This window comes from Aptenodytes patagonicus, chromosome 26 (assembly GCF_965638725.1).
Source record: "Aptenodytes patagonicus chromosome 26, bAptPat1.pri.cur, whole genome shotgun sequence".
Lineage (NCBI taxonomy): Eukaryota > Metazoa > Chordata > Aves > Sphenisciformes > Spheniscidae > Aptenodytes > Aptenodytes patagonicus.
The window spans coordinates 104,116-115,501 of record NC_134974.1 but is presented as its reverse complement, the minus strand read 5'-3'; the positions used below and the strand labels follow the sequence as shown (position 1 = coordinate 115,501).

Here is an 11,386-nt window from a genome sequence, read left to right as displayed (position 1 = left end):
TATCTATTTAAATACAAGTTTGTGTTTGTCCCAGTAAAATTAAGTTTAATTACCGACCCAGTCACATGGCTGGTGTGACAGACAAAGTTGTAGCGAAAGAGCAGGCATCCCAATCTCCAGTAACGCTCCGGTTCTTCATCCGGCGCTTTGCAGGGAGCAGAACGCCCGCCACCCCCCCGGCCGCCCCGCTGCCATGGCCACCCACCCTCCTGCCCCTTTCCCAGGGGTTTGTGGGGAGCAGGGCCTGCCCCGGGGCTGCTTTGGGCTGGGTGCTCTACTCCTTCTGGCAGCGGCGGCTCCGAGCTGGCCGAGCTGCTTGGGCAGCTGCGTTCGGACGTGCAGAGAGGACGGGGTGCCTGCCTGAGGTAGGAGCTTCGGGGTGAGTCGAGGCTGAGCAGCATCTGTAGTAGAAGGTACATTTGTTGTGCACAGCTTGTTCTTGGATCGGTGATTGTACATAGGGTGTCCAGGAGTTGCAAGGTGGTTTAATATTCTGCATTCTTGTCTTTTTTTATTTTAGGTGCGTTGCGTTTTTTTGGCATTTCTGAGTTTACTGTAGAAGGAACCTTGGTTTTTTCACTGGTTCTGCTGGATATTGTTAAAGTTGTTGACATCATCTTTTTCTATAGGACTGATGGTAAGATCGTCTGGCAGGGGTTAGGGTGAGCATCTTGTATGCCTCTGTATCTGGAGTGTCAGCATTCCTCAAGAAAGCAGCAGGCATATTGGGCATAGTGTTTTTCAGGGCATGGGACAGCTTGTCGCCTTTCCTGATCACCCATGAAGTACCATGTTGTCCCTAGAGCATTTGCAGCCTGCGGCAGGCCCCTTCCAGGCTGTAAGTGTCTGAAATTCACTTACTGTGTGGGCCTGTAGCAGAGCCCAGAGCCTGTGGGATGTCGGAGGATAGGAGGTACCTGCGGGAGCAGGGCAGGGCTTGGAAGAGCAGCTCCTGAGGAGCAGCCGACGCAGGGGGTTCAGGGGTGCAAACACAGGGCAGGAGCTGTCGGGAAGGAGTGGGGTTTCTTTCCTGACAGTTCAGGAGAAGAGAAGGGGTTTCTAAAGTTTTGGGACCGAGGGATGGTTGGGAAAGGGAGGCGGGTTCATCAGTCGTCCTCAGGTTGGTTTTGCAGTCGGATTCAGCTGTGGATGAGGTCTGTTCTGTTCGAGTCGCTCTGCAGCCAATACGAGTTATGACGAAGTTACAAGAAATGCAGCGTCAACCGTCTGGGCCTCTACGTCACCGTGCACGGGGCTGACTGTCAGATGGGTCTCATCCCCGCAGGAGACCCTGAGGTATGAGCTCTGGTGATGACAGAGCCAAAGTGGATGATGGGCTGTTTGGAGTTAAGTGGTAATGGAGGGGATAGGGTGGTTTAAGGCTATTTTAATAGGGACATATCACGGCTTAGGTGTAAGCGTAGGAAACTTTGCCAGAACTATGGCTCAGAGACGCCAAGGGCCAGAGGGGTAGGAGGATCGGCCGTACAAAGCAGGCCACAGACAGAACAGTACCCATTGCTCATTTGGTATGTGAGATGTACATTAAAATATACTGTCCAGAACTCTGAGGTCTCTGCTCCCTTGTGCCTTTTAGTCACCACATTCCCTGACTTAATTTTCACGTCCATCCCTTTACCGCCCATCCGGATGTCACGGTCGCTGCCTCTAAGTATAGAGTCATCAACGAGGTGCTTATGTCCATCGCAGATTTCTGGCACAGTCTTCCCTGGAATTTCTCGGACAAGAGTATGTACATTATCCCTGCTCGTACGGTCTCTGTCCAAGGGTCTTTTCTTTATCGCAGTCCCTGGGCACGCAAGCCTTCTCTATTATCCCAGTTTTGCTTTTTTCCCTTAACTGTCCAATGAGGCTTGCTTTAGTATCAGTCATGGCAGTTATGCTCTCTTGTCCTTGTTTATCTATGGTATTTTTAGCACCAGTTTCTGTAGCCATAAGATGTCCATTTTAGATCTTTGAGTCACCACGTCACGCCGTCGTGGTTTTTCCCATCAGCCAACCACCTCTGTAATTGCATAAGGGGCTTCGTAGGTAATTGGGATTGGGTGTCTTGAGCCGCTTTCACGGAAGGCCTCTCGTCCTTGGGGCTTCAACCGGCAGTCTTGGTTGCTACATTCAGAGGTCTTGCAACAGAAGGTAAGAATTGAACCTCAGGCTGAAAGCAGAATAAGAATCCAAAAAGCAGAAGGAAAATCAATGTCCCAAGAATCAAATTCAGAAAAGGAGGGAGAAGACAGTAATAAAACTTCCCCTCAGTACAGTACCTGAACACATACAGGATCTTTTCCTTCCTTCCAAGCTTACAAATTCCTCATAGGAAGTCAGCCTGTGTCAAAAATTAGAATAAGCTTTTCTTTTTTTTTTTTTTTCCTTTTGTGATGGCACTGTGTGTCCTACTGCAAGGCTCTTGGAGGTGTGGAGGAGCTCCCTGCAGCACGCCTTGGTTCTTGGAAAGTTGATAAATTCAAGGACTTGGCTTCTTTAGTGAAGATGAGCTTCAAGTTCAGGGGTTACATTGGTGCTTTTGGTTGTGTTTCAAGTCTGTCTGTCCCAAAGCCAATGGGACATGCTCAACTGATAAATCAGATGCAGGCAAAGACCGTGGGGCAGACTTGGTCTGTGCTTCACTCTCACATGTTTCAGGGCAGCTCTGCTGAAATGTGGTTTCTACAAGAACTTGCATGGTGCACAGGATCCCATAACTAGTCCTGTGCCTGTCGCAACCCATCCAACCTGATCCACGTCAGGGGCAAGCAGCGGAAACAAGCCTGTTTCTTTCCCATTGGTGCCTGATCTCTGGCATAGGGAAAGTTTTTCCAGGAAGGCAGGGAGAAAGCTCCAAAGAAGTCACAAATATGACCCCAGAAGAGCCCAAGACTCCTGCTGCTTGAGGGCTAGGCAGGTGCTGGCTTGTGGATGGACTCCAAGACACTGGGGAAGGTGGGAAACCACACGTAGCAAAAAGTCTTGTGAGAGGAGGATCTGTCAAAACCCCTTTTCTCTGGGTGGAAAAAAAACAGCAAATGACGACAGCCACCCAGGAGGAGCAGAGTCTCCAAGGGAGTGGAGGAGGGATCTCAGAGGGGTTACATGAAGCAAAGGCTTTATGGGGCTGTGGTTTCCGGGGACAGAGCGAGCTGTGAATCCTCTATGAAGTGAGGGGGAAAAAAAAAGTGCATTCAGGCACAGTCATTACGGCAACACAGAGGCTTCTGGTTAACTGGGCTTTTTCTTTGCGTCATCATCATCACAACAATAACGAAAGCCATTTCCTTCCTCTTTTTCTCTCTGTGCAACGGACGTCACTGTCACGCTCTGTGGGAAAGTCACCAAGTGCTGTACCCCCAGCCTGGGATGGCAGGGAACAGAGCTCTGCTCCTCCTGGGTGAGTGTGGCAAAGGGGGCTGGTGGGGAGCATGGCGGGGTCTGGTGCCTGCTGTCCTCCCAGGGGATGGACAGCCTGTGTGGATGCCAGGAGGTAACACGTGTCCCCAAAGAGCCCCAGTGACCCAGTGAGCTTCAGGGGCTGGAGGACAGAGGCTCCATCTCCAGCACAAGCTCTGCTGGGCACTTGCTCCTTGTACCTCTTTGGGGCATGTCTGGATGGGGTTTTACTCTGCCCAGGGAAGGGGAGATTTTTGTTTATCCTGCCAGTCTGAGGAGGTTTGGATGGAGCAGTGGTCGTCCCTGTCACAATGTAGGCTCAGGGCTTCCTCCTTTGGGTGGTCCCATTTGTTGGGGAGGAAGGAAACTGGGGTCCAGCAAGGCTGGTGGGTATGAATGTGGTGAGGATGAGGATGCCATGGTCTGGGGCGATGGGGAGTTGCTGGTGGGTATCTCAGGGACCTGGCAGGCCTTGTCAAACCCTCCCCCGCCCCAGGATGGCTCATGTCCAAGGCCAGCATCACTCCTCTCTATGCCAGGGACACTGCAGGAGACCTGGCAGGCACATCCCAGGGGTGCTCATCCCTTCTTCCTTTCCTCCTTTCAGCTCAAGCCCTTGTCCTTGCTGGTGAGTCTCTTTGCTTGCAGATTTATGATGACAGCCCTTGGGGCCCTGGACAGTTCTTGCTGAACAAGGTGACAGGGCCTGGTGTCCCCTCAAGCAGCAGCAGGGCACGGTGTGACTCTGCTGTCCCTCCATGTGCCGCCTGGCTCAAAAGATGCCAGGCAGCACTGGGCACCGGACACCAGCCCTGCTGCCTCTCTGAAAGATTAGACAGTCCCCCAAAATCCCACCAGTGCCCTAGAAACCCCAGTGAGCACTGGGGTTCTGCCCTCTTCCCCCATCCCAGCCTATGTGCTCAGGATTGAGGGCTTGCCGCCATGCATGCTGTTGTGCTGATCTCTGCTCCATCCTGCTCTTCCCTCCTGCCTGGACCTTCACGGCTGCAGAGACAGCCCTGCTGACCCTGGACCCACCCTGGAGCATGATACTTCCAGGAGACAGCATGACCCTTAGGTGCTGGGGCTCCCATTCGCTGCGGCAGCACCCCACAGCTTGGTACAATGGCAAGCTCTTGGCACCCACAGACATGGACACCTACAGGATCAGAAATGCCAGGCAAAAACAAACAGGCAGAACGAGTGCCAGAGCCTTGGCTCCACACACAGCAACCACGTCACCCTGACTGTCTCCTATGGTGAGTGACATGACCCAGGGATGAGCCCTGCTATCCCCCTGCCCCAGGACCACTGGGCTTCGCTGTGGACCTACTCGTCCTGCCCTGGGACAAATGAAGCTCCTCTGGGGTTAACGAAGGCAATGCTGTTGGGTTTGGGGTGCTGCAAACTGGGCTACGGGGGCTTTTTGCCTCCCCTCCTCTGCAAAATTTGTCCCTCTTTCCAGCGCCCCTTCCAGCTGCTGCTCTCGGGGTCTCTTTCGGACTGGCTGATCTCCGGGTCCTGTCGTACACGATGATCAAGGGGGAACTGCTGCCCATGCAGTGCTGGGGATGGGTTGGGGGGGACACACATCTTCGGTGCGGTATTACAGAAATGGAGCTGGGATCACTGCGCGATACGCCTTGGCAGAGCAGCATTCCATCTCCTGACCTGAGACCCACCACAGTGGCAGGTATGACTGCTCCTTTTCATTGCTAACTAAAAGGTAGTCTTGGGTTTTATATGTTTCCACTGGAGGTAAGGAATTTCTGTGTCTTTGGACCCTCTGTCTTCCCAGGGTCTCATCTGGTGGGAGCTGCAGGACAGAGAGGGTGAGGGGGTCTGTATGATGTCTGAGCTGGGGCTGTGCCACCAATGCCAGTGCAGGAAACCCGGCATCTGCCCACCACCAGAAAAAGACCTGCCTGTTCACAACCCCCAGCCTGACGCTCCCCGCACCCACCTCAGGGTCTTGGCCCTGCACAGCCTTGGTGGGGTGGGATGATTGTCCCTTCCCTCCTGCATCCTGAGAGATGATGCAGCCCCAGAAGGTCCATCTGACAAGATGGGCCCTGTCTCCCCCCCCACCGTGTTCGTCTTTCCTCCCCTGCCCTCCCATCTTGCCTCCCCACCCGTCTCTCCCCTCCCCCCCGTCCGTGTACATCTCCACGTCCCGTCCCCCTCCACGTGTCTCTCCGTCCCCCTTTCTCCTGAAATGTACCCCACGCAAGTCTTCCCAAGAGTTTTTTTTTCTCATGTGACACCCCCACACACCCCCTGCCCTCCTATCTCGTGTCCCCACTCCCCCCTCCCTCCTCTCTCCCCTCCATCCCCCCTATTTCGCACTGGGGGTGCACAGAAAGCAGGGAGGGGACACAGCCAGGACAGCTGACCCCAGCTGATCAAAGGGATATTCCACACCATACGACATCGTGGTCAGTAATAAAACTGGGGGGGAGCCTGGCCGGGAGGCCTCTGCTCGGGGTCTGGCTGGGCATCAGTCGGTTCATGGTGAGCAACTGTTTTCATTTGTATCACTTGTCTTTCTTGGATTTAAAATTTGTTGTTGTTTCTTTTTAATTATTAAACTGTTTTTATCTCAACCCACAAGTTTTCTCACTTCTGCCCTTCCGATGTTCTCCCCCAGTTGCCACCTGGGATTAAACCATGACACAAGGTTAGTTTCAAGCCCTGCCTGGCTAGTGGTTTAGGCTCTCCATGTTATTCCTACCATCTTGATCAGCCATCCTTGTCCTTCATTGCTGCTGTATAGTGCCTTTTGCTCCGTAAGCAGCAGTACTCAGGGTGTGCAAACGTACCTGTCTCCCACCCTCTGGGAAGTAACTCTGCCAAAGACAAAGAGGGAAACAGCCATGGCACAATCTACAGCAATTGTGCCTCTCGAGGCACCCAGCAGGCCCCTTTCTCTCGCCTCTTACTCTGTCCAGCCAGGCTGGAAAGTACGGTTGTTTCAGACACTGCTACACCCTGTGACTCTTTCTCGGGTTGTTAGCTTCACCCTGTGTACAGGCTGCCGAGGTCATCGACCCTGCATGGGACACAGGCAGCCTGGAGAGCTTTACACCACGTCATTCCTTTCCCCTTTGGGCAGCAGCGGTTCTGCCGCTGCTACAGGCGGCCGCTTTCTCAAGGGCAAGGGGCCGGGATGACAACAGGCTGCCGCACACTGCAGTCAAACTAAGACGCTGTTCTCTGGCGACCCGGTGCAGGGAAAGCTGAGGTACGTTCTGCACCACCAATGGCTCTTCAAAAGGGAACCGTGCTCTGGTTTTAGCAGGAAAAGGTGTCAGTCACAGGCAGCCACTATCGCTGTGCACGGCTATTTGGCGGGTGTCTTGCTTGTTCACGTAGAGGCGTATTTCTTGCCTTGCAGTCTTGATGCCAAAACAATCAGGGGTTCAAGTTACAAAAGCCTTTTGACATCAAAGCAAGATGACAGCTAGATTTCTACCAGCACTGTGTTTGAGCTGTGTTGCTAGCTGGAAATGGCTTCCAGGCAAGGAGATATTTAGAGGGGTCTGAAATAAAGAAACCAAGTGTTGAAGTGATTGTTTTAAGGAGGCCAATTAGGCAGCCAAAGGAACTGAGCTGCTCACCCGGCACAGTGGCAGAACGGCCCATCCAGGCTACCACGTATTGCATGTCGCAGGCAGCGGAGTGCGACTGCCACGCTCGCTGGCGGGAGCGGCAAGGAGTGCAGAGCTACGCTCCTCTACAGAGCAAAGGTGGAACCTCCAGGGCTCGGCGGTCACCTGCTGAGGACATCTAATATACCAGCGTGCCTCTTTGCCTTCCCTGCTTCATGTCTAGTTACTTTGCGCGCTGGAGGGCAGGGTGGTAAGTAACATCGTGCAGCGTCTCTCATCTGAGTGACAAGCCCTGCACAGGAAGCCTCGTGTGTACGCAGGGTCAGGAGAGCAGAGCGCCGACAGCACAGAGGTGAGGAAAGGTGCAAACAGCACAACAGAGCCCAAGGATCACCAGCGTATCGCTCGTTTGCAGATCAGCCGCTTGCATCTGGTCTGCTCGGATGCGCTGTTCCGGGCTGACGAGAGCTGCCCCTCTCGCACAAAGCAGCTTTCAGTCTCTGCCCTCCTGCTCCAGGGTCTCACCTGTGTTGCCTTTTTTTTTTTAAATCTCTCCCCAGCATCTGTGGACTCGCTGCCCTCGCTCCCACGACCCTGATGCCGCAGGCGGACCCGTACAGCGATCCCTGGGGCTCACTCCGGGGGATAAACCCCCCCGTTCGGCGGGTTCCCCGCGCCGCGTCTCCTCCCGAGGTGACGGGGCGGGGGGCACGGGCAGAAGCAGCCGCCGGACCCTTAGAGCAGCCACACGCAAAGGACTGACGCGCCCGAGCCGCTCGGGCGCCTTTCGGTACGGAGGCGACGACCGTTACTGCCCGGGCCGCGGGCGGGAGGAGGGCGGAGGAACGCGAGCCCCGTGCCCCCCGCCAGCCGCGACCGCCCCGGGACGGTGTAAGCGGGGCTGGGGCGTCGGTCAGGTCTCACCCCGCCCATGCCCACAGCAGAACAATTAAGGTGACGCTGCCGCCCGGCGACCAGAAGCCGGTACTGCGGCTCGGGCGCCGCGCATGCGCAGTGGCGCCCCCGTGCTCCACGCTGCCGTCCGCCGGTAACGGCGACGCGTTGCCCGCGGGGCGCTGCCGCCGCGCTGGTCGGTAGGGGGCGCCGCTGCCGCCTGGCGGCCGAGGCGCGGCGCTGCGGCCCGGCGTTCGCGCGCCGGCTCCGGCCCCTCCGGCGCGCCGTCGGCGTCCCGCGCATGCGCGGTGCCCGGGAGCAGCCTGGCGGCGCGCGGGGCGCCGTTTCCAGCGGCGGGCGAGGGCCCGGGCCGCCGGCGAGGCCGGCGAGCCCCTTCGGCGGGTGCGGGGGTGTCTCCTGCCCGCCGGCCGCCCGGGGGTGGCGGGACGGGAAGCTGCAAACCGCCCGCTGCGGCAGGCTCCCGCTCCGCTGGAGGCGAGCCGGGTCAGGGCAGCCCCGGGGAGTTACCCGAGAGCTGACAGAAGGGGAGAGGGGAAGGAGGCGGACGCCCTCCCTGGCACAGACGCCGGGCACCTCCCCAACTCGCCAGGGCTCCCCCTGAGCCTCTCCTGGCCCCGCTCGCGCCGTGCAGCTGCCCCCGGCTCCAGCACCTCCCCTGAAGCCCGTCCCATAGCCCCAGGTCTCCCCCAGGCCCTGTCGTGACGGTGACAAGCTGGCCCTCGAATGTGCTTGATTCTCCCTTAACGCAGGTGCCGTTAGCAGCAGTGCAGGGAAAGAGCAGCATCTCCAGAAGCCCCTGCGGAAGGAGGGGATTCGGCCAGGGGCGATCTACGGTAGTAACGGTGGCTGCTGCTTCTTTCCCTCTCCCAGAGGCCACGCTGAGGACGCGGTTCTCTCTTCCTCCCCTGGGGATACCATTGACTGCACCCGCCTCAGGCTTGCGTGGGTTGTCTCTGCCCGGCCTCGCTCTCCTCGCAGCGTGGGGGTGAAAAGGAACAGGCGGAGCACTTGCTGGCTGTGGACAGGAGCTGCTGTGGCTGAAGCTGGAGAGGGCAGAGAAAGGTAAAGACGACAAAATTGAAGGCCACCCGTCCGGCACCTGCCTCCAGCTGCAGGCAAGAGAGAGCCTGCCTCTCCGGGTGAGGAAGGATCCCTCTTCGTAGTCCGCAGCAGGCTGGGCCACCAGCATGCACCGCAGGGTCCGTATGCATCACCAACAGCGCAGTACAGCCACGTAGTGCACGAGCAAGCAAGGCTACGTGCTCCCTTCCTCTCTCCCTTTCTCTCTCTCTTGTTCTACCGCTCCATTTTCTTTTTCTCTCTGCGCTTTTGTCCTGCTTCCTCTCCCTCTTTTTTCTTCATCCTCTGTCCTGCACCCATCGCTGCTTTTTTCTTTTCCATGTCTTTGTCCTGATCTGCATCTGTCTCTTTTATCCCACAATTTCTCTGGCCTCTTCCCTGGTGTTCTTCTTCTCTCTGCACCTGTACATGCCGCTCCATGTTCCTGCCTTCCTCTCTCTCTCTCCTCTTTCTTCTCTTTCTCTCTCTATCCCTTTGTCTCGCTCACTGTCGCTGTTTAATTCTGTATCTCACTGTCCCTGTCCTCCTTCCTGTTCATCTCTTACTCTCTCTGACCCTTTGTGCTGCTCCCTTGCATCCCACTCCCACCCCCCTCCATCTCTCTCTATCACACTGTCTTGTTCCCCATCCCTCTCTTTTTCTTTCTACCCCTCTGATGTGTGTCTCCCCCAACCCTCCCTTTTACATGTCCTGGTCTTTCTCTCTACATCCTTCTGTCATTCTCCTCTTGTTCTTTTTCTCTCTCTTCCTCTATCCTGCTGCCCATCACTATTTTTTCCTCCTCCATCCCTTTGTCCTGCTCCCTGTCCTTGTCAATCTGTCCCTTTGTTCTGCCTCCAGTCTTTGTTTTCTCCATACCTGTCTTTTTCCCTGTACCTTTTCCTCTCTGCTCCTCAGCCCTTCTCCCTCATCTTATTTTTCTCTTTCTGCCATGCCTCTCTTTTTCTCTGTGACCCTCTGTGCTGTTCCCTTTCTTTTCTTTCTCCAATTATCTGTTGTCTTACCTGTCCCTCTGTCTCTCTTCCTCTGTCCTGCTCCCTGTCCCTATTATTTATTGCTTCACCTCTCTGTCCCGCTCTCTGTCCCTGTTTTCTCTTGTGCTCCACCTCTCTGTCATTCTCTCTGTTGCTCTCTGGCTCTCTATCCCAGCATCCTGCTCCCTGTCCCTCTCTCTTTCGCAGTATCCCGCTTTCTGGCTCCCTGTCCCTCAACTGTTTTCTATATCCCTCTGTCCTTCCTCCTGTCTTTCCTTGTCCCTCTGGCCTGCTACCCATCACAGTCTCCCCCCCCCCCCCCCCGCCTCCATCTCTCTGCCTCCGTCCTGTCACTCTCCTCTCTCTCTCTCCCCCCACTGCACCCCATCTCTGCCCCACTCCCTGTCTCTTTTCTCTTATTTTCTCCGTCCTCCATCCTTCCCCTAAGTTTTTTGTCTGTATATCTCCATACCACTGCCTGCCCCATCGTTTCTCCCTATATCCCCCTGCCCAGCTCACTGTCCCATTATTCCCCTCTGTCCTGTGCCCTGGCCTTTTTCCTCATCCTGCAGCTCCCTCTCCCTCCCTTTTTTCATCCTCTGTCTCTGTCCTGCAGCCCAGCGCTGCTTTTTCTTTCTTCATCTCTTTGTCCTGATCTGTCTCCTTCTTTTTTTTCCTCAATCCTTCTGGCTTGTTCCCCATCTTTTTCTCTCCCTCCTTCCTTCCTTATTCCTCTCATTCAGTTTCTCCCTTGATCCATCTGTTCTGCTCCCCACTCATCATTTTCTCTCTTTTTCCCTCTGTCCTGCTCCCTGACCCTGTTTTTCTTCCGCCATGTCCATGCAGGGCTCCTCATTCCTTTTTTATTGAATTATCCATCTCACTGTCCGTTTCCCTGTACCTTTCTTTCTCTGCTCCTCAGTCCTTTTCCCTCATTTTATTTTTCTCTTTCTGTTCTTCTGTCGTGCTCCCCATTGCTGTATTTTCATTCTCTGTATCTGCTGCTCCACTAACGACTGCCGAGTTGTCCGGGGAAGGGTGAGCGTACAGGCACTGAGCCCCAGAGCAGACTCACTCCTGGGACTTACACACATTAACGAATAAACGCTTGCTGTCTCCTTTGCACTCATGGCTGCGTTTGTAGTCCTTTGTACTTGGTGAGTGGCTGTCAGAGAGTCCAGGGGAGCAGGTTACGCAGTGGGCGTCAGGGGCCATGGCTGCAGCTGTGGGCTGGGGCTGGAGGAGCCCTGGGGGGGGGCCCAGTGAGGCTGATGGTGATGGCCCCTTGTGTAAAAGGGCTGCAGCCCCAGGGGATGGTGCTGCTGGGACATGCCTGTCTGAGAGTGACTGAAGAGCTGCAAGGATGTTTCCAACCCACCGGTGTAACAGGCTGACAGTCAGTTG

At 55.6% G+C, this 11,386-nt stretch overlaps 1 protein-coding gene across 4 annotated transcripts; it reads left to right on the top strand.

Moving 5' to 3' along the window:
• The first annotated feature begins 1,028 nt into the window (after window positions 1-1,028).
• LOC143171290 (uncharacterized) lies at window positions 1,029-11,111 on the top strand. 4 transcript variants are annotated; one of them, XM_076360176.1, is made up of 4 exons: window positions 1,029-3,406; window positions 4,417-4,664; window positions 7,574-7,803; window positions 8,799-11,111. In XM_076360176.1, exon 4 carries the CDS (start codon window positions 9,417-9,419, stop codon window positions 10,635-10,637), a length of 1,221 nt encoding a protein of 406 aa, XP_076216291.1. In that variant the 5' UTR covers window positions 1,029-3,406; window positions 4,417-4,664; window positions 7,574-7,803; window positions 8,799-9,416; the 3' UTR covers window positions 10,638-11,111. The 4 variants fall into 4 exon arrangements, 1 of the variants encoding a protein (XP_076216291.1); XR_012997174.1 differs by lacking the exons at window positions 7,574-7,803; window positions 8,799-11,111 and adding an exon at window positions 4,871-6,008; XR_012997173.1 differs by lacking the exons at window positions 7,574-7,803; window positions 8,799-11,111 and adding an exon at window positions 5,204-6,008 and having other exon boundaries at window positions 4,417-5,098.
• Window positions 11,112-11,386: the final 275 nt, after the last annotated feature.

Bases quoted from the DNA above. Each gene is read 5' to 3' on its own strand.
- LOC143171290 (XM_076360176.1), top strand. From the start codon at position 9,417: ATGCCGCTCCATGTTCCTGCCTTCCTCTCTCTCTCTCCTCTTTCTTCT.